Below are 19,625 nucleotides of genomic sequence, written 5' to 3'. Positions count from 1 at the left end.
GGCCAGCGATTCCGTGTCAGGACAGATCACGCAGCTTTAAAATGGCTACTGCAGTTCCGTAATCCAGAAGGACAATTGGCACGGTGGATCGAGCGACTACAAAGCTATGACTTTTCCATTGAGCATCGAAAAGGTAGTACCCATGGAAATGCCGATGCAATGTCACGAAGACCATGTAGTTTGGAATGCAAGCACTGTTCAAAAGCCGAGGCTAAAGAAGACATTATAGATGTCCGGCTAATGACTATAACATGTACAGATGAATGGGACAAGGAACAGCTAAGAAAGTGCCAGCTAGAAGATGCAGATCTGTCACGTGTGATGCAAGGGCTCGAACGAAATGAAAGACCAAACAGAGAAGAGATGTCAGCAGAGAGTCCCATTGCGAAGTCATATTGGGCACAGTGGAACAGTTTGGAATTGATATCCGGTTGCCTTCATCGAGTATGGGAGAGTGAGGATGGTAAATACAAGAATAAACTGATAGTTGTTCCCAGAAAGAGGATTCCTGATGTGCTCAGCGAGCTGCATAATGGTCCAAGCGGAGGTCATCTTGGAATCACGAAGACGCTCGAGAAGATTAAACAGAGATTCTATTGGGTTGGTTGCCGTCAGTCGGTCACTGATTGGATTGCGAACTGCGAGGTTTGCAGCAGAGCGAAAGGGCCCAGAACACGAAGTCATGGCCAGATGAAGCAATATAACTCAGGTGCGCCATTTGAAAGGATCGCTATGGATGTCGCCGGTCCATTTCCTACTAGCAACGGCGGAAACAAATATGTACTGGTAGTTATGGATTATTTCAGCAAATGGCCAGAGGTATACCCAATCCCAAATCAAGAAGCGGAAACGGTAGCAGAAGTTTTTATAAACAATTGGGTTGCAAGGTATGGTGTACCAATGGAGTTACATTCTGACCAAGGCAGGAATTTCGAATCAGCTGTGTTCCAGGAAATGTGTAAGTCATTGGGCATTCGAAAAACACGGACAACTGCATTGCATCCTCAATCCGATGGTATGGTAGAACGATTCAATAGAACATTGGAGGAGCACTTAAGGAAAGTAGTGGACAAGTACCATAAAGAATGGGATACCCGCATACCATTATTCTTGATGGCTTACCGATCAGCAGTGCATGAGACAACGGGCCAAACCCCTGCAAAAGTAATTTTTGGCAATGACCTTAGACTGCCAGCTGATTTGAAGTTTGGGATAGATGCCAATGCGGAGAGAAATGTCAGGAAATCCACTAGTGATTTGGAAGAAGAGCTAAGAGAAATACATGATCTGATAAGGCAACGAACAAAGATTATGAGTGACAAGATGAAAGCCAGATATGATAAAGCAATTAATTCAGAAGGTTTTCAGGAAGGAGATTTGGTGCTGTTATACAACCCACAACGTAAAAAAGGTTTGTCCCCGAAATTGCAGTGTAATTGGGAAGGCCCATACAAAGTTGTAAAACGGATCAACGATGTAGTGTACCGCATACAAACCATCGGTAAACCACGAACCAAAATGAAGGTGGTCCATTTGGAAAGGCTAGCAACGTTTAGATCGAGAGATTTGTCTGATCGGGACGATCAGACTTAGGTGGAGGGCAGTGTCACGGATATTAGCATCACTAAATTATCCCATCACTAAGGCGATGCTAAGGCCATGCCAAGCAGTATTTACGTTAATAATTAAATCAAGTATACACATATATAAGGCAGCCCAGAGAGATGTCACACACTGATGCATTTACTTATATGCCTATGTGCGCAAACTACAAACATTCACATCAATAATTCAATCTTTATGTATCTACTTAAACGAATAAATAATTGCGTCTACACATATGTACACATTCCGACGAGCAACATTTACATACAAGGCAGCAAGAGATGAGATGTCACACACCGATGAATTTACTTATACGCTTATGTGTGTGCGGGAGACTGTAAACTACAAACACATGCATATACCTTATCTGAGTTGTCACAAGAGTGAGCAATAATTTGTGCACGTAGTTGTGGCTGGCGATTTTGTAGCCGAAACAACTAGTAAGTTCTGGAAATCGAAGAGCCTAGAAGTATGCAGCGTAAACTATAAAAGCGGCGCCAGCGAGTAAGAAGGAATTCAGTTTGATTTGAATTGTCAAGCAGTTACGAGTAAGACGATATCTAGCGAGCAATAGCACTATTATTTTGAAAGTCAGTTTCCTTTAAGATATGAGTTTGGTTATTAAGCTATTCGTTGCACAGTTTGAGTGTTATTGTGAAGTATTTTAATAAAGGCAATTTTTCCGTTATTCAATATTGGAGTTATTTATTCAACAGTTTAGCGATACGATCCTAGCAAAAGGGCAAATAAGAGGATTTGCAAATAAAAATTCGTAACAATATAAATTACCCCATAAACTAATGTTTGGGACTTCTTTGCGCCAATTTAAATAACTTATTAGAGATTTAGGAACTTACAAACTTTTCGTGGGACAATAGTGTCCCTGGAGGGTCGAAAGGGTTAATTCTGCCAACTGTTCCCTAAAATTCTGTTCAACTACTTCACTGTCGATTCTAATAAACTAGTCACTGCACTTCTATCCATTTTTAATTTTTAGTTATTACAGTTTTTATTTTTAGAATCCAAAATATAAATATTTTAGTTAATTTTTAACGCCTAGTTACTCTAAATATTTCTCTGCAATACACTTAAAAAAATGATTTTTAAACATAAATTTTTTCTTACATATGTACATATGCTGCTGGAATTTCTGGTTCTTTCCTCTCTCGTTCGATAAAGTTGGGTTTGGCCGCTTACACATCCCATTGGTAGTTGAATATAGTTAATATTGCATAGGTTTTCATCGCTTGTATTTAATTTTCAAAATTTTGCTTTGTTTTTAGTTGCTTTTAACGCAAAGGTTTCTATTGGGTACACATTTATTTTTGTGTCGAACACTTAAGGATATTCGCAATTCGTTTTTCTTACGATCCTCTTAAAAGGATTTAAAATTTTCTTAACGAATTTTTTGCAGTCACAATTTAATTCCTTATTCTTTTACGACTTGTATCTTTAATTAAATTATATTCAGTTTATCGAATTCGAAAATAAAAATTTTAATTTCCATAAGGATATTTTTCAAATATGCTTCCGCACACATTCACTATTTAATCCCTTTATTCGAAAGGATATTTATTTAGCTAGTTATTGTTTATTTATTATTTTGGTTACACTTTTCCACTTTTCAAAATTTAATAGTTTTTCCTCTTTATAACGATAATTTATGAATAGTTAAGTTTTTAATTTTTTACACTTCCTTTTGTAAGGATGTCAAATTTTATTTTCTGTTAAGTCACTATCCTTTTTTAAGGACATTTATTTTTTCACAGGACACTTGGTTCTTTTCCTAGTTGGGCGCCAGTTAAGCAAGTCATATTGCTTATTCCAAATAAAACACAAACTTTATTTTATATTAGTTAATCACTTTTATTTAATAAATTAAATTGGTTGCTTTGCAACCTTACTTTACTTCCAAAGAAGAACTGCCTTTGAAGGGCGATGATACCGCCTTAAATACCCTTGTGATCAGTGGTATTCACCTGTTGATGTTGTTGTGCAGAAAAAGGTCGTAATGATGCTATTGCTAGCAACCTAGCAACAGAATTGTATTGCTTCGGACGTGCATCAGTCATATCAAGGCATAACCTGTTGTACCGCTGGCCTACCTACCAAGCTCGTCAACCAATCGTTGCTTGCTATGCAGTGGGTGGTAAAGCGGGCAATGCTTATGTGCTGTATGCCCATCATGTTGTTATGCAGAACAGGTCGCTTTAATGTTATTGCTAGCGACCTAGCAACAGAGTTGTGCTGATCAGACGCACATCACTTCATATCGCGGCGTAGGCTGCTGGCCTACCTGACAAGCTTGTCAACCAAGCTTTGCTTACTATGCAGTGGGTGGTAAAGCAGGCAATGCTTATGTGCTGCATGCCCAGCCTGCTGTTGCTAAGATAAGTGCAAGCGGCGATCACCCTTTGTTGTGATAATAAACGAGCTCACGCATATGATGTTGCTATGCTGATTATAATATCATATCTGGTTTGTTAGGCAAAGGCAGGTAGCGGATTGTGGGTTGCTGTTGGGCTGCGTACCCAACTCGTGCAATTGTTGTTGCTATGCTGTGATGTCAGGCATTTAGGCAAGTTATGTTTCTAATGTAGTTGGATTGTTGGTAAGCTGCATCAACTGACTATTGACGCTTTAGTTTTCTGTTGCCCTGGTATTGCCTATTTCTGCAGCCTTTGTTATGTAGGTGGTGGTATCATACCTTAACTTGCATACCGTGTATACAAATTTACATGTATGATTAGTGTTACTACAAATGTACATATTTTTAGCATTAAGGTAATTATGAATGTGTAGGTTAAGAACGCATCTATAAAAGAGAACGAATTTGTTTAATAAATCGATTGATGTTCAGACATTCAAACCACAAACATTTCGTTTTATAAATTTAAATATTTCATCACTCATAATCTTTGTTCGTTGCATTATCAGATCATTTATTTCTCTTAGCTCTTCTTCCAAATCACTAGTGGATTTCTTGACATTTCCCTCCGCATTGGCATCTATCCCAAACTTCAAATCAGCTGGCAGTCTAAGGTCATTGCCAAAAATTACTTTTGCAGGGGTTTGGCCCGTTGTCTCATGCACTGCTGATCGGTAAGCCATCAAGAATAATGATATGCGGGTATCCCACTCTTTATGGTACTTGTCTACTACTTTCCTTAAGTGCTCCTCCAATGTTCTATTGAATCGTTCTACCATACCATCGGATTGAGGATGCAACGCAGTTGTCCGTGTTTTTCGAATGCCCAATGATTTACACATTTCCTGGAACACAGCTGATTCGAAATTCCTGCCTTGGTCAGAATGTAACTCCATTGGTACACCATACCTTGCAACCCAATTGTTTATAAACACTTCTGCTACCGTTTCCGCTTCTTGATTTGGGATTGGGTATACCTCTGGCCATTTGCTGAAATAATCCATAACTACCAGTACATATTTGTTTCCGCCATTGCTAGCAGGAAATGGACCGGCGACATCCATATCGATCCTTTCAAATGGCGCACCTGAGCTATATTGCTTCATCTGGCCATGACTTCGGGTTCTGGGCCCTTTCCCTATGCTGCAAACCTCGCAGTTCGCAATCCACTCAGTGACCGACGGACGGTAACCAACCCAATAGAATCTCTGTTTAATCTTCTCGAGCGTCTTCGTGATTCCAAGATGACCTCCGCTTGGACCATTATGCAGCTCGCTGAGCACGTCAGGTATCCTCTTTCTGGGAACAACTATCAGTTTCTTCTTGCATTTACCATCCCAACTCTCCCATACTCGATGAAGGCAACTGGATATCAATTATAAACTGTTCCACTGTGCCCAATATGACTTCGCAATGGGACTCTCTGCTGACAACTCTTCTCTGTTTGTTTTTTCGTTTCGTTCGAGCCCTTGCATAACACGTGACAGATCTGTATCTTCTAGCTGACACTTTCTTAGCTGTTTCCTTGTCCCATTCATCTGTACATGTTATAGTCATTAGCCGGACATCTATAATGTCTTCTTCCTCCTCGGCTTTTGAACAGTGCTTGCATTCCAAACTACATGGTCTTCGTGACATTGCATCGGCATTTCCATGGGTACTACCTTTTCGATGCTCAATGGAAAAGTCATAACTTTGTAGTCACTCGATCCACCGTGCCAATTGTCCTTCCGGATTACGGAACTGCAGAAGCCATTTTAAAGCTGCGTGATCTGTTCTGACACGGAATCGCTGGCCGTAGAGGTATTTGTGAAAATGTTTAATGCACTCTACCAATGCCAACAGCTCTCTCCGCGTAAAGCAGTAGTTCCTCTCTGGTTTTCCAATCGAACGGCTGTAATATGCAACTACCATCTTCTGTCCATCGACCAGTTGGGAAGAAATTTGTGTTTCCTATGCTTCAATCTTCGATGTTATGCGTGTCTCCTGCGATTCCAATTGTGATGACATGTTGGTAGATATTTGTGATGACATTTAGGACATTTGTGCCGATATTGCAGCCAATATCATGTTCAGGTCTGTGTTCGCCATTGTCTGCGGTGTTTCTTCCATTTTTGTTATTTCCTCGCCATCAAGATGAAAGTCATACTCTTCCACCTCAATTCCTTCTGCTTCCATTGCCTCTCGCAGCCGTGCCTGAAGTTCAAGTTTAACGCCGCTTGTATTCAATCCACAGCTCTCCAATTCCTTCTTCAGCTGCTGGATCTTCAATTCACTGAACTTTGCCATGTCCTTGTTGTCCTCTGGAATTTATTCAACAATTCCTCTTCTGACACCAATTGTAACGAATTTGCTTGCAAATCCTCTTATTTGCCCTTCTGCTAAGTCGAATCACTAAACTGTTGAATAAATAAATCCAATATTGAATAATGGAAAAATGGCTTTATTAAAGTACTTCACAATAACACTTATACTTTGCAACTAGCTGGCTTAACAACCAAACTGATTGATAGTTCAAATGAAACTCTACTTTCAAAATAATACTGCTATGGCTCGCTAGATATCGTCTTAATCGAAACTGCTTGATAGCTCAACTCAAACTGAATTCCAGCGCCTCTACATTTGCTGCCTTTTATACTCTCTGATTTCAATGTTCGCATCTTCTAGGCGCTTCCAGAATCTACTAGTTGCCATCAGCTCTCAAACTTCTCAGCTGTAACTGCAATTGCAAGATTTTATAGCTTCTCTCATTGCATACTTTCAGGAGTATCTCAGATATATGCATGTGTTTGTGCATTGATTCTCCGCTGCTCGTATACGTACATGGTATATATGTGTAGACGCAATTATTGTTTCGTTTATGTAGATACATAATGATTGATCTATGGATGTGCATGATATCACTGTTTAGCATCGGCTTAGAGATAGCAGCACCCCTTAGTTTTGCTAATATTCGTAACAGTATATATCTCATACAACCGATTGTTCAGATAAGAAACTTTTCGCAATTTCTACCTCATTCTAACAGCTATAAGCTTCAAATTTCACCAAATGCTTACGTATATAGCATATATTGTTGTCTGAATAAATCATAGAGATCGGTGGTGGCACAGCCGAAGACAGTCCCGTTCTTACTTGTTTTGATAACAAATAGATAAAAAAAAAGTAAATGCAAGGCGCGATAACCGGCGAAGAGTTTTAAGGGCGCGCTTCTCCTCCAATTTGCGTCATGCTGCTTTTCGTTTTCTCTGAAAATTGGCCGGATGGGACCTACAAGTTTTACGCTGACTCCGAACGGTATCTGCAAGGCAGATGAATTTTCACTGAGAAGTTTTTCATGGCAGGAAAACAGTCGGAGTGTTTACCAAATCCCTGCCAAGGGGCCACCCCGCTAAAAAAACTTTTTTCTAATTGAAAAAACCTTTTTTGAAATTTTTGATGTTCCTTGCCCGGGATTGAACCCAGGACTTTCGGTGTGGTAGGCGGATCCAGGTGCCACCACACCGCAGCGGCAGCTGATAACTTTTCGATAAATAACCGCTAACGCGTCCATAATTTACCCTATGTTATCGATATCATAAATGAAGTTTTCTAAGTCTTGCTTAATTCCAAAATAATACCAAAATGATCCCGGAATACTCGCTAACAGAGTACCGTTATTATTTCGAAATGGTCGTACGACTAACAATGTTAACTCAAAATCCTTTAACGATATTTGAGAAGTGAAAGGGATAGCAAGGGTAAGAGGCCGCTGTCATAGTACATAAAAGCTTTAAGAATTTTCCAACGCTTGTACACCGTAGTCGGCTCATCGACTATTTTTCAGGGGCCCGTGAGACATTTGGAGGCAGGCCGACGGCAATGCGCTGACAATAACTTAGCTGTGAATTCCTTGATTCAGAAACCAGATTGAGAAGGAATAAGCCCCGGGCGGAAAGAAGAGGCACGATGGTCAGAACCCAAAAATATCAAAATTGGATTGAAGGGGGTGTCAAGTGTCTCTAACCACAATGAAGAGTCAGGATAAATCCTACAAATAAACGAAAAGGCGTTGGATGTGTTGTATCCAGAGCGTGGGTAAATATCCATGGACAGTATTTATTTGCGTCTTAGGAAGGAAAGTCCTAAAGAAAAACAAATCAAAATACGCTAGAAGCAGGGGATGCAGAAAGATAACCCGAAATCAGCAGCACAAATGGAAGCAAAAGACTGGGGTAGTAAAGATGATGTTCCTTCAAAGCAGCGAAGTGACGTAAGCGAGTAAGGGCAGCCCTTAACGACCATGTGAATGTTTATGTTGTTAGACTAATAACATCCCTTGATGGAGGTTCTTACAGGGCATTGCTTTCAAGCATAATATGCTTAAAAATAAAGCTTCGTCAGCAGACGTAGGAAGTCTGAAGTAGGATGTGGTGGTTGAGCACGTTCCGTGTTCGTATCTTGTGTTGCGAGGGGAAGGCTCCGGCTACTAGTTGCAGGCAAAAGTTAAAGGATTTTTAGATACCAATTAAGCTGCGTCCTACAAAACTTCTAGTTATGGCAAAGAGGACTGAGTTATCTACGCACAATGAGTCGGAGTCAAGAGTCAGTTTCGATGTGTTAGTGAAAATATTTCAGTAATAGTTGCACCGAAATAACTCTGACTAACTAGTGAAAATCGAAATGTGTGTAATTTTGCCGGCGAGTCAACACTTATACAGAGATGACTTGCGAGTCAGACGCACTCTGTGTAGACCCAATGAGATAAAATATGTAAAGAATCTAGATGTCCAACTCAGAATATCATCCTCCGTCCGCTATTTGAGAGCAATGGCATCTAGTGTTACAAGTAAAACTTCAGAATGGAGACACCGTAGTCGCATCTACCCATCCGATTTTACAAAGCAGACTTGATGGGGCGCTTCAACCCATCTAAAAAGAGGGGAAAGTATGCTGCTCCGTACTCCGGATTTGAAAGGTGTTGATGAATAATTGGGTAGCCAAGCTGTAGCATTTGTTGAAGACTTTTTAGCGCTTATGGAAGGATGCGTTTGTCTCATGCTACTTATGGCCAATGAGGTCCTTTCTGAGATAAGAACTCATTCGGCTAAAAGTTTAGAGAAAATTTGGAAGAAAAAACCGCGGCGGTACTTTCCCTTATTCTAGTTTCAATACAGTGCAAAATAGGACTAAAAGCTAAGCCGGGAAGGATTCATTTAAAATAAGAACAAGTAAAGGTGTCTAAGTTCGGGTGTAATCGAACATTATATACTCAGCGTGAGCTTCAATTGTACATTTCATCTCAGATAAATTACTTTTATACATAACACGTGGCACCGCCCGTTTAAAAAAAATGTCTCCACATTTCCTCTTACAATAAAACTTGATAAGTGAAATACCATTGATTTAAAACTATTTTTTCGAAGTTATAGCTTATTATTCTAGTCTACGACCCTTTTAAAGTTGTTTTATATCTAAGTTGCCGTGGTCTTTAACCGATCCCGTCCATTTTTACTAGAAATATTTTCTGCTATAGGGAAAACTTGTGTACCCAATTTTATTACGATCCGTTAATTTTTCTTCGAGTTATGGCTCCCGAAGCATAGAAAATTGCTTAGTCATAAAAGCGGCGGTGTCACGCCTATTTTTTAAAATTTGAAGTTTTTCATATTTATTGTTATAAATCCACTTGGGAAATGAAATACCATTGTTATAAAGGTCTTTTTTGCAAAGATATAGCTTATTTTATTCGTCCACGACCCTTTTAAAAATCTTTTATATAAAAGTGGGCACGGTCCTTAACCGATTTCGTTAATTTTTTTCAAAGCATTCCTTATAGTAAAGTTAACCTCTCTGCCGAGTTTTGTTACGATAGGTTTAACGATTTTTGAAGTATGATTAATAATATTTGTAAATTTGATTTTATCACAAGTAGGCGGTGCCACGCCCATTTTAAACATTTTTTTCAAATTTTTATCAAGAGTCTCAATATCAGTCCACATGTCAAATTTCAACATTCTAGGTGTATTATTTACTAAATAATCAGGTTTTTTCTGTTTTCGAAAATGATATATACTTAAAAAGTGGGCGTGGTTATCATCCGATTTCGCTCATTTTCAATGCCAATCTATTCTGGGTCCAGATAAGCTCGTGTACCAAATTTGGTGAAGATATCTCAATATTTACTCAAGTTATCGTGTTAACGGACGGACGGAGGACGGACATGGCTCAATCAAATTTTTTTTTCGATACTGATGATTTTGATATATGGAATTCTATATCTATCTCTATTCCTTTATACCTGTACAACCAACCGTTATCCAATCAAAGCACGCTGAGTATAAAAATATATTCAATTAGACGTTTAACCCATCCTGCGGATGTGCTAATCTTAAATTGCTGTATATGGCTTTTCCCGTAAATGCCATAAGGTAAACCGAAAATTTCGTAAATGGCTATAAAGTCAAAATAAAGAAAGGTCATAAAGTCAATTGACTGATCTTATGGCCATTTGAAGTGGCCATAAAGTCAATTGACCTTTTGCCCCTTGACCTTATGTCACCCCACCTTCATTTCAACTTACCCCCATCATATATATTTGATGGCACATGGACGGAACTATGTTCTGTATCAACAGATATATTATAAAAGTGCGTATCCGGATTTAATGTAAAGTTTAAATATCTCCTCGCTTCCTCTTGTAGGCCTTCCAGTAGTTCTTCTGCTCGTTTACCATCGAATGTCGAAAATTTGCTCGAATAATATTGATAATTTTCTGAGGCGTCTGTATAATTAAAATCGAATGCTTCAAAGACCGTTTCGGCTTTCTGTTGAATACATCGTACTGCGTCCATTTTGCGCGACAACATACGTCCCACGTTCGCTGTAATGGATTTAATGAGTTCGCTGCCATTTTTTAATTCGACGCGAGCATTGTATTCTTTGTATTTCTATGGAATATAGAAATTGGTATGAAAGGTTAAAGGACTTCACTGTTTGTGTACTTACCGCCTTTATCTCTTGTGATTTCGTCATACGTTGCGCTAATTCCCACAATTCATCGCCAAACTGCATCGCCCATTTGCCGACACTGGAAAATGGAAAGTTGGAAAATTTGTAGACTATATCTCCAAAGTTTTGAATTGTACAAACTAAGAGCTGTTTGTCTGAGATAGTAAATAAAAGCTTGAATTGCAACCAAAGACTATTTAAAGGTCCGTAATCGATTAAAGCTCATTGTGTGGGTTTTCACACCGATAAACTTTTTTGAGACTAAATATAGCTCAAATATTCCTTCCCAAGCACGTTAACTTCTCCTGATCGTGATTTTGCCAAAGGTGTACGCTCAAAGGAGGGTGGGGCCGTGTGTAGAAGTCCACGAAAGTGGGGAAAGCTTCTGACCGCCATTCACCTGGGAATGGCCAGAGCGATTCTTTTGCATGCGGTTCAAGCAGCTCACTACTGCCGGTCGCTTGCGGCCAAGTATCCTCTGGGTAGCCGCTAAACACCCGTTTAGCGGTGAGCTAATGTGAGAAGGCGACAACCTGGCTAGGCCACTCTGACATAATCGGTTTAAGGGCTAGCCGGGGGGAGATTTCATCGGCAGCGTCTGTACACCTCTAGGTGCGGCTGCAAGCGGGCGTCTGTCTTGGAGCAAGCGGCTCGCTATATAAACGTGCCAAGTAATATTTTCACCCCCGCTGAGCGGGTTGTGCGCTGGGCTTGGGACCCGCCACGTAAAACCATACTCCAATGAAATATAACAACAAGCCTCGGATAAATACACTCTCTATTGATGACGACCATGGCAAACGTTTGAAGGACAATGAATTGAGGGCATGCACATGGAACGTCCGCTCCCTGAATGGGATTGGTGCAGATGCCCGGCTGGTTGATGTCCTCGTCAAAGCAAAATCTGACATCACCGCCATCCAAGAAATGCGTTGGACGAAGCAAGGAAGAAAGAAGATCAAAAATTGTGACATATATTGGAGTGGCCATGCGAATAAGCGCAGTTTCGGCGTCGGATTCGTGGTGGGAGAGAGACTTTGTCGCCAAGTGCTGGCGTTCACGCCTGTGGACGAGCGTCTCGCCGGTATTCGAATAAAAGCAAAATTTTTTAATATATCATTCATCTGCGCCCATGCGCCGACAGAGGAGAAATACGATGAGGTGAAAGACACTTTTTATGAACAATTAGAACGCACATACGAGCGCTGCCCCCGTCATGATATAAAAGTCGTGCTTGGCGACTTTAACGCCAGGGTGGGCAAAGAAGGTGTTTTTGGCCCTACAGTCGGAAAGTTCAGCCTACACAATGAAACTTCTCCTAACGGACTGAGGCTGATTGACTTTGCCGGTGCTCGAAACATGGTCATATCAAGCACGAGGTTCATGCATAAAAAGATACATCAAGCTACATGGCTGTCTCCTGATCGAAATACTCGCAATCAGATCGATCACGTTGTGATAGACGGACGGCATGCCTCCAGTGTTTTAGATGTGCGAACGATCCGAGGACCTAACATCGATTCGGACCATTATCTCGTTGCAGCCAAAATACGCACCCGCCTCAACGCGGCTAAAAACAAGGAACAAAAAACACAAGGAAAGCTAGACGTCGAAAAGCTTCAATCACAACAGACTGCCAATGATTTCGCAACTCGACTCTCACACCTGCTCTCTGAGGGCACAACTCATCCTGAAGGAATACAGGAGCAGTGGGAGCATATCTCCAAAGCACTTCATACTGCCGCCGAGGAAAAAATTGGTTACCGGCGGCCACGAAAAAACAACTGGTATGATGAAGAATGCCGCGTTGCAACCGAAAGAAAAGACGCTGCCTACAGGGCTACGTTAAAAGCGAGCGCGACAAGAGGAGTGTGTGAACGCTATCGTGAGTTGAAAAGGGAAGCGAGACGCCTTTTCAGGAAGAAAAAAGCAGAAGCAGAAAGGCGTGAGTGCGAGGAGCTTGAGCTGCTAGCCACCAGGAATAACGCCCGAAAATTCTACCAAAAAATACGGCGACAGACGGAAGGTTTTAAGAACGGGGCAAACTCCTGTAGGAATGAAAACGGCGACCTTGTAACTGATGTCCAGAGAGTGCTTAGATTATGGAGGGAACACTTCTCTGCTCTCCTAAATGGAGGCAGCAATTCACCGCGCAGAGATGAAGAACCCGATCCCGCAATCGATGATGATGGAATATATGTCCCCCCGCCCGATTATGACGAAGTTAGAATAGCAATAACCAGTTTGAAAAACAACAAGGCCGTGGGCGCTGATGGATTGCCTGCGGAGCTATTCAAGTTCGGCGGCGAGGAGTTGGTAAGGCGCATGCAGCAGCTTCTTAGCAAAATATGGGCGGACGAAAGCATGCCCGACGGTTGGAATCTAAGTGTTCTTTGCCCAGTCCACAAGAAGGGGGATACTGCAAAATGCACCAACTATCGTGGAATCAGCCTTCTTAATATCGCATATAAGGTCCTTTCAAGTGTATTGTGCGAAAGATTGAAGCCCACCGTGAACCGGCTGATTGGACCTTATCAGTGCGGCTTCAGACCTGGTAAATCTACCATCGACCAGATTTTCACAATGCGCCAAATCTTGGAAAAAACCCGTGAAAAGAGAATCGACACACATCACCTCTTCGTCGACTTTAAAGCCGCCTTCGACAGCACGAAAAGGAGCTGCCTATATGCCGCTATGTCTGAATTTGGTTTCCCCGCAAAACTTATACGGCTGTGCAAAATGACGTTAAGCAACACCATCAGCTCAGTCAGAATTGGGAAGGACCTCTCCGAGCCGTTCGAAACTAAACGAGGTTTCAGACAGGGTGACCCCCTATCGTGCGATTTCTTTAATTTGATGCTGGAGAAAATTATACTAGCTGCAGAACTTAACCGCACTGGAACAATATACTATAAAAGCGTGCAATAACTGGCATATGCTGATGACATTGATATCATCGGCCTAAACACCCGCGCTGTTAGTTCTGCTTACTCCAAGCTGGAAAAAGAAGCGGTAAAGATGGGTTTGATGGTGAATGAGGACAAAACGAAGTACCTGCTGTCATCGAGCAAAGAGTCAGCGCATATGCGCCTTGGCAACCACGCTACTGTTGGCAGCCATAATTTCGAAACAGTAAAAGACTTCGTTTATTTGGGAACCAGCATCAACATTAGCAACAACATCAGCACTGAAATCCAGCGAAGAATCAATCTTGCCAATAAATGCTACTTTGGACTAGGTAGGCAATTGAAAAGTAAAGTCCTCTCTCGGCGAACGAAAATCATACTCTACAAGTCACTTATCGTACCCGTCCTGCTATATGGGGCAGAAGCATGGACCATGACAACAGCAGATGAAGCGGCTTTGGGAGTGTTCGAGAGAAAAGTTCTTCGAAAGATTTATGGACCTCTACGCGTTGGCGATGGCGAGTACCGAAGAAGATTTAATGATGAGCTGTACGAGCTATACGCAGACATCAACATAGTCCAGCGAATTAAAACGCAGCGGCTGCGCTGGCTAGGCCATGTTATGCGAATGAAAGATGATGCTCCAGCCAAGAAAGTGTTTCTATCGGAACCCGCCTATGGAAGCAGAGGTAGAGGGCGGCCCCCACTCCGTTGGAAGGACCAGGTGGAAAACGATTTAAACTCCCTTGGTGTGACCAATTGGCGCCGGTTGGCGGAGCGAAGGAGCGACTGGCGCGCCTTGTTGGACGGCCATAACCGTTTAGACGGTTAAGCGCCAATTAAGTAAGTAAGTAAGTACGCTCAAAGCAAATAGAAGCGCTAAGATCAGACTCCTTTGCGGACTATAGACTGCCTAGTTGGACATTGCTAATAGAACTTTTGGATGCACTCCGCATTTTGGGTTGCCATTCTCAGACTCTTAATGAATTTTTTTCGAATTTTGGCCCATTATTTTGATAGGAAGTTTGAGCGAGCTAGGACCAGCTCACCGGAAAGGAGCTGCATTAATCAATATAAGCTGCTTGTTTTCCTTGTTTTGTCGTATTGGAATGACTTAATGACGACAATGCTAAATCCAGGTATAGCGGCCGTCCTCAGCCTCACAGAGCTGCAGAAAGACTAGCTTAGTACTTCACTGCTGAGGCAAACTCATTGAGGTTTCAGATATGGCTTCGATTATTTTGTCTGCCCTGTTCAACATTTTACCAACGTCTTCTCCCTGCAACAAAAACTATAGCCTTAATGGTAGCAAGCTTGCCATAATGTGCAACTTCTATTAAGCGGCTAGAACCAAACGGTCGCTCAATAGAGTCAGCAACGATCTCTCCAGTAGCTGTTAGCGTACGAAAACGGTGCTCGACTGTTTCTAAATTTATTTTGAAAAATATGTCGGCTTCCATTCCTTCATTTTGTTCTCAATGCTGCTTTTCCGAAATGCATGAGGCACCGTGAGCAGGACTGTCTTTAACCTCTCTAATGCCGAATAATCGACGGATAGCCTCATTACTTACATTCAGTTATTTATCCTTGATGTCTCTAAAACCGGTCAGGATACGAAATCGGAGCTCGAAACTTTCTAAGGCTTCTAACAAACTCTGTTAGGATCTATCATGGGGCCCCTCCTATCTGCTGCAGTCTGGCGATGTTCCGTAAAAGAAAAGAAGTAAGGATGGGACTGTCCTCGGCTGTGCCGAAGACTTCATACCTTTCATGAATGGGGCTGAACAATAACTATCCCATTCGTAACCTCCAAATAATCGGCTGTATAAAATAAAAATATATAGTGAACAGATGTACATACCTAAGCGATTTTTAGGATAGCGGCCACCGTGGTGTGATGGTAGCGTGCTCCGCCTACCACACCATATGCCCTGGGTTCACACCCCGGACAAAGCAACATCAAAGTTTTAGAAATAAGGTTTTTCAATTAGAAGAAAATTTTTCTAAGCGGTGTCGCCCCTCGACAGTGTTTGGCAAACGCTCCGGGTGTATTTCTGCCATGAAAAGCTCTCAGTGAAAACTCATCTGCCTTGCAGATGCCGTTCGGAGTCGGCATAAAACATGTTGGTCCCGTCCGGCCAATTTGTAGAGAAAATCAAGAGGAGCACGACGCAAATTGGAAGAGAAGCTCGGCCTTAGATCTCTTCGGAGGTTACCGCGCCTTACATTTATTTTATTTAGGAAATAAAAAAAGAGGTAGGTACTTTGTGTGAGGATGCAAAGTTTCACGTTTTTTGTGGTCTGCATGTAAAAACTATGACTACGAATCACGTATTCCAACAATATATGAATTTGTTGAAATTTGAAGCTTCTAGACGTAAAAAAGGTGCAAAAATGACAGTTTATGTGGGGTATATAATATATATACCACCGATCTATGATTTTTTCAGACAATAATATATGCTATATACGTAAGCATTCGTCTAAATTTGAAGCTTCTAGCTCTTAAAATGGGGCAGTAATTACGAAAAGTTTCTTATCTGAAAAATCGGTTGTGGGGGATATATACTATATATACGAGCGATCTCATCCATTTTTTCAGGCAACAATATGTGCAATATACGAAAGCATATGGTGAAGTTTGAAGCCTCAATCTGATAAATTGAGGAAGATATGACAAAAATCCCTTTTTTCTGAAAAATCGGTTGTATGGAGGATATACGCTATAGTAGTCCGATCCGGCCGGTTCCGACAAATGTCTAATCGGACACCTAAATACCCCCGCTTACTAAATTTTATCAAGATCGCTCAAAAATTGAGGGACTACTTTGCATACAAACAGACAGGCGGACAGACGGACATGGCTAAATCAACTCAGCTCTTCATATTGATTATTTCGGTATACTTAATGGTGGGTCTATCTATTTTCCTTTAAGAACTTACAATTTTGAGATTCGTGCCAAAGCTAATATACCATTTCATTGTCATGAAAGGTATAAAAAAACTTCGTGTATGGGGCTCTTAGGTGTATGTTGTTCACGGATCCAGGTAATCTTATGTGCCACAACCATTGGACAAGCTTCTGAGATACTTTATTTCTTTTCACCTGAAACCTCTTAAAATTACGACAGCTTTTATTACACATCATATCGAGTACATTGTGTGCTCGTGCCCTGGGCTCGCCAGGATAAGACACCAGCTATCAAGAGTAGCAAAACTATCAGATGTAGAACAGCAAGTAGCGTATGCCCATAGGTCCTGCTTTCAGATAGGGGGTTTCAGTTTGGTTGTTGAGAAAATTTTAAACAAGGGCTTCTAAAAGTACTGTAAGATGTTATAAACTTGCCGCCATGTTATGGAAGTACCATTATCGCCTACCATACCGAGGACCTAGCTTCAAGTCCCACTCAAGACATGTTCTCTGGCTTCAGTCAAAACACTAAAAAAAGCGTGAGTATCAATTACTCGAGAAGTTCGATGTGTAAACATGAGGGTTGACGTTTAGAAAACGAATGTTTTTAAGTTAGCTAGAGGTCGCCTAGGGCTTGAAGTTATACAACAATAGAGTTAAACCAGGTACAAATAACAACCGATACCGACACGTTATTGTTCGACAACGAAATTATCCTCGATTTATCGGTTCGTTATCGCTGAGTCATCGGCTTCTTATTGGTTTCTTATAAGTTTGTTATAGTTGGGTCGCGATGTGTTATCAATTTTAAACTTAAGTTTTATCGGTACCTGTTTTATAACAAACTGATGAGCCGTTGATAACACAGCGATAATAAATTGGTAACACTGCGATAAAAAAATCGATCTATTTTCGAAATCAAATCGATAACATTTTCGATTACAAATCCATAATTTTTCAATAACTTTTGGAAAGCATATCGGTAACAAGCCGATAACAAATTGGTAACACCGAGGTAATAAAACGATAATTTTTTGAAAAATATATAACTTTTTACTAACTTATCTAACACTTTACGATAGATAATCGATAACTTTTAGGTAACAAATCGATAACTTTTCCATAACATATCGATATATTTGTATACAAGATTCATAACTGGCCGATAACTTTTTGGTAACATATCAATAAGTTTTCGATAAATAATCCATTCCTCTTTGATATGAATTCGATAGGTCGATGGAAAAACTCAGTAACAAACCGATGAGCGACAACAAATCAATAACACGCCAATTAATAATTGGTAACACTCATAAAAAATCGATCACTTTTCGAATTTAAACTGACAACGTTTGATAAACAAACGATAAATTTTCGAAAAAATATTTTAAAAAATATAACATTTTTCGAGAGCAAATCAATAACGTGCCGATAGCAAATCGGTAACATTCAGATAACGAATAGATAACTTTTCTAGTAAATTAATAGCTTATCGTTAACTCTTTTGTAACTTATCGATAAATAATCGATAAATTTTCCCTGATATGTTGATATATTTTTGATTAAAAAGCGATAACTTGTCGATAACTTTTTTGGTTACATAGCAATAAATTTTCGATAAATAACCGATTACTTTTTCATAATAAAAATATTTCGATAAAAAATCGATAACTCGTCGAAAAAATTTAGTAACTCATTGGAAGCAACTGTATAACAGTTCATTAAAAAACGATAATTCGATAACTCATCGATAACAAACCATTAACACTTCGGAACGCTTCGGTTTTCCTTCTAATCTTTCCTTTCCTATGCTCCCCCCTCATTTTCTCTTTTCGTTTCCCTTTCTTACCTTGGCTTCGCAAACTTTACGATAGTCTCAAGTATCGTTATTATCGTCCACATCATTATCGACTTTGTTAATATACTGTTTTTTTTCTTCCTCTTCCTCTGGTTTATATCTTATATAGATACTTTTCCTATGTCGCTTCCTCTTCTCCTTAACACATATATCAACAATTTAACTAATTTGCTATCTAATTTCGCTCATATCAACTCTTCAATGTACATATGTATAACGTTCCCACTTTAAAGATTACTCTTACGCTTACATTCTGAACTCTCCCATACCGTGAGCGAAGATGTTCACACATCAAAAAAAAACTAAATGGGATCTACCCTCGCATTTGCAATCTGTGCTATATAGATATATGGCATTAGGAACCGTGCTGGACCTCATCAGTCCTTCGAATACGGGGGATGGTATAGTGGGGTCTGTGTGGTTACGTGCATGGGCTTGCGTTCGGCGTAAGTTTTTTAAGCTATAATCGTTTTGGTTGGGAAGGTTTGGTAGGCTGAATCGAGTTGGATAAGAATAACAAAGAACTGGAACCCAATAACAGGAAGCCATTAGAGGATGTGGTCACACAAGAAAGCAAAAACTGAGAAGAGGTTCCACAGCCTAACACTAATCATTCTACTAGAATAAAACCTGAAGTTCAAATATCATCAGGCTGAGCCCTTTCATTTCATATACACAAAAAATCTCTTATAAAGAGATAAGTATGTACATATGTACATGTATGCAAAACATTCCTTTCGTTAAGTAGGCGTATCAGCTATCTAACGACGTCACTATTTTAATTGAGTTGTGACGACTGCAAGTTACTGAAATTACAACAGCAACAAGCCTTCAAAGTGCCTGAGTCTGGTGTAAACAGCAGAATTGTTAGGCAGTTCAGGGTAAATTATTTATTTATGACCAAATCTAAATGCCGCCAATCGCATA

At 40.4% G+C, this 19,625-nt stretch overlaps 1 protein-coding gene across 2 annotated transcripts in view; it reads right to left on the bottom strand.

The window, feature by feature from the left end:
* Ca-Ma2d (Ca[2+] channel Muscle-specific alpha2/delta subunit) overlaps window positions 1–19,625 on the bottom strand; it is a 95,782-nt gene that overhangs the window by 48,394 nt on the left and 27,763 nt on the right. For both annotated transcript variants that reach the window (XR_010949452.1, XM_067765240.1), the window contains exons 2-3: window positions 11,021–11,102; window positions 10,596–10,962 (exon numbers count right to left, since the gene is read on the bottom strand). Coding sequence is in view for 1 of the 2 variants with exons in the window: in XM_067765240.1 (XP_067621341.1) it covers window positions 10,596–10,962; window positions 11,021–11,102 (449 nt within the window). In the remaining variant the exon portion in view is untranslated. The remainder of the gene's footprint in view (window positions 1–10,595; window positions 10,963–11,020; window positions 11,103–19,625) is intronic.

Source organism: Eurosta solidaginis, chromosome 2, assembly GCF_040869045.1.
Source record: "Eurosta solidaginis isolate ZX-2024a chromosome 2, ASM4086904v1, whole genome shotgun sequence".
Classification (NCBI taxonomy): domain Eukaryota; kingdom Metazoa; phylum Arthropoda; class Insecta; order Diptera; family Tephritidae; genus Eurosta; species Eurosta solidaginis.
Note: the sequence above shows the minus strand (reverse complement) of the source record. Positions and strands in the feature narration are given on the sequence as shown.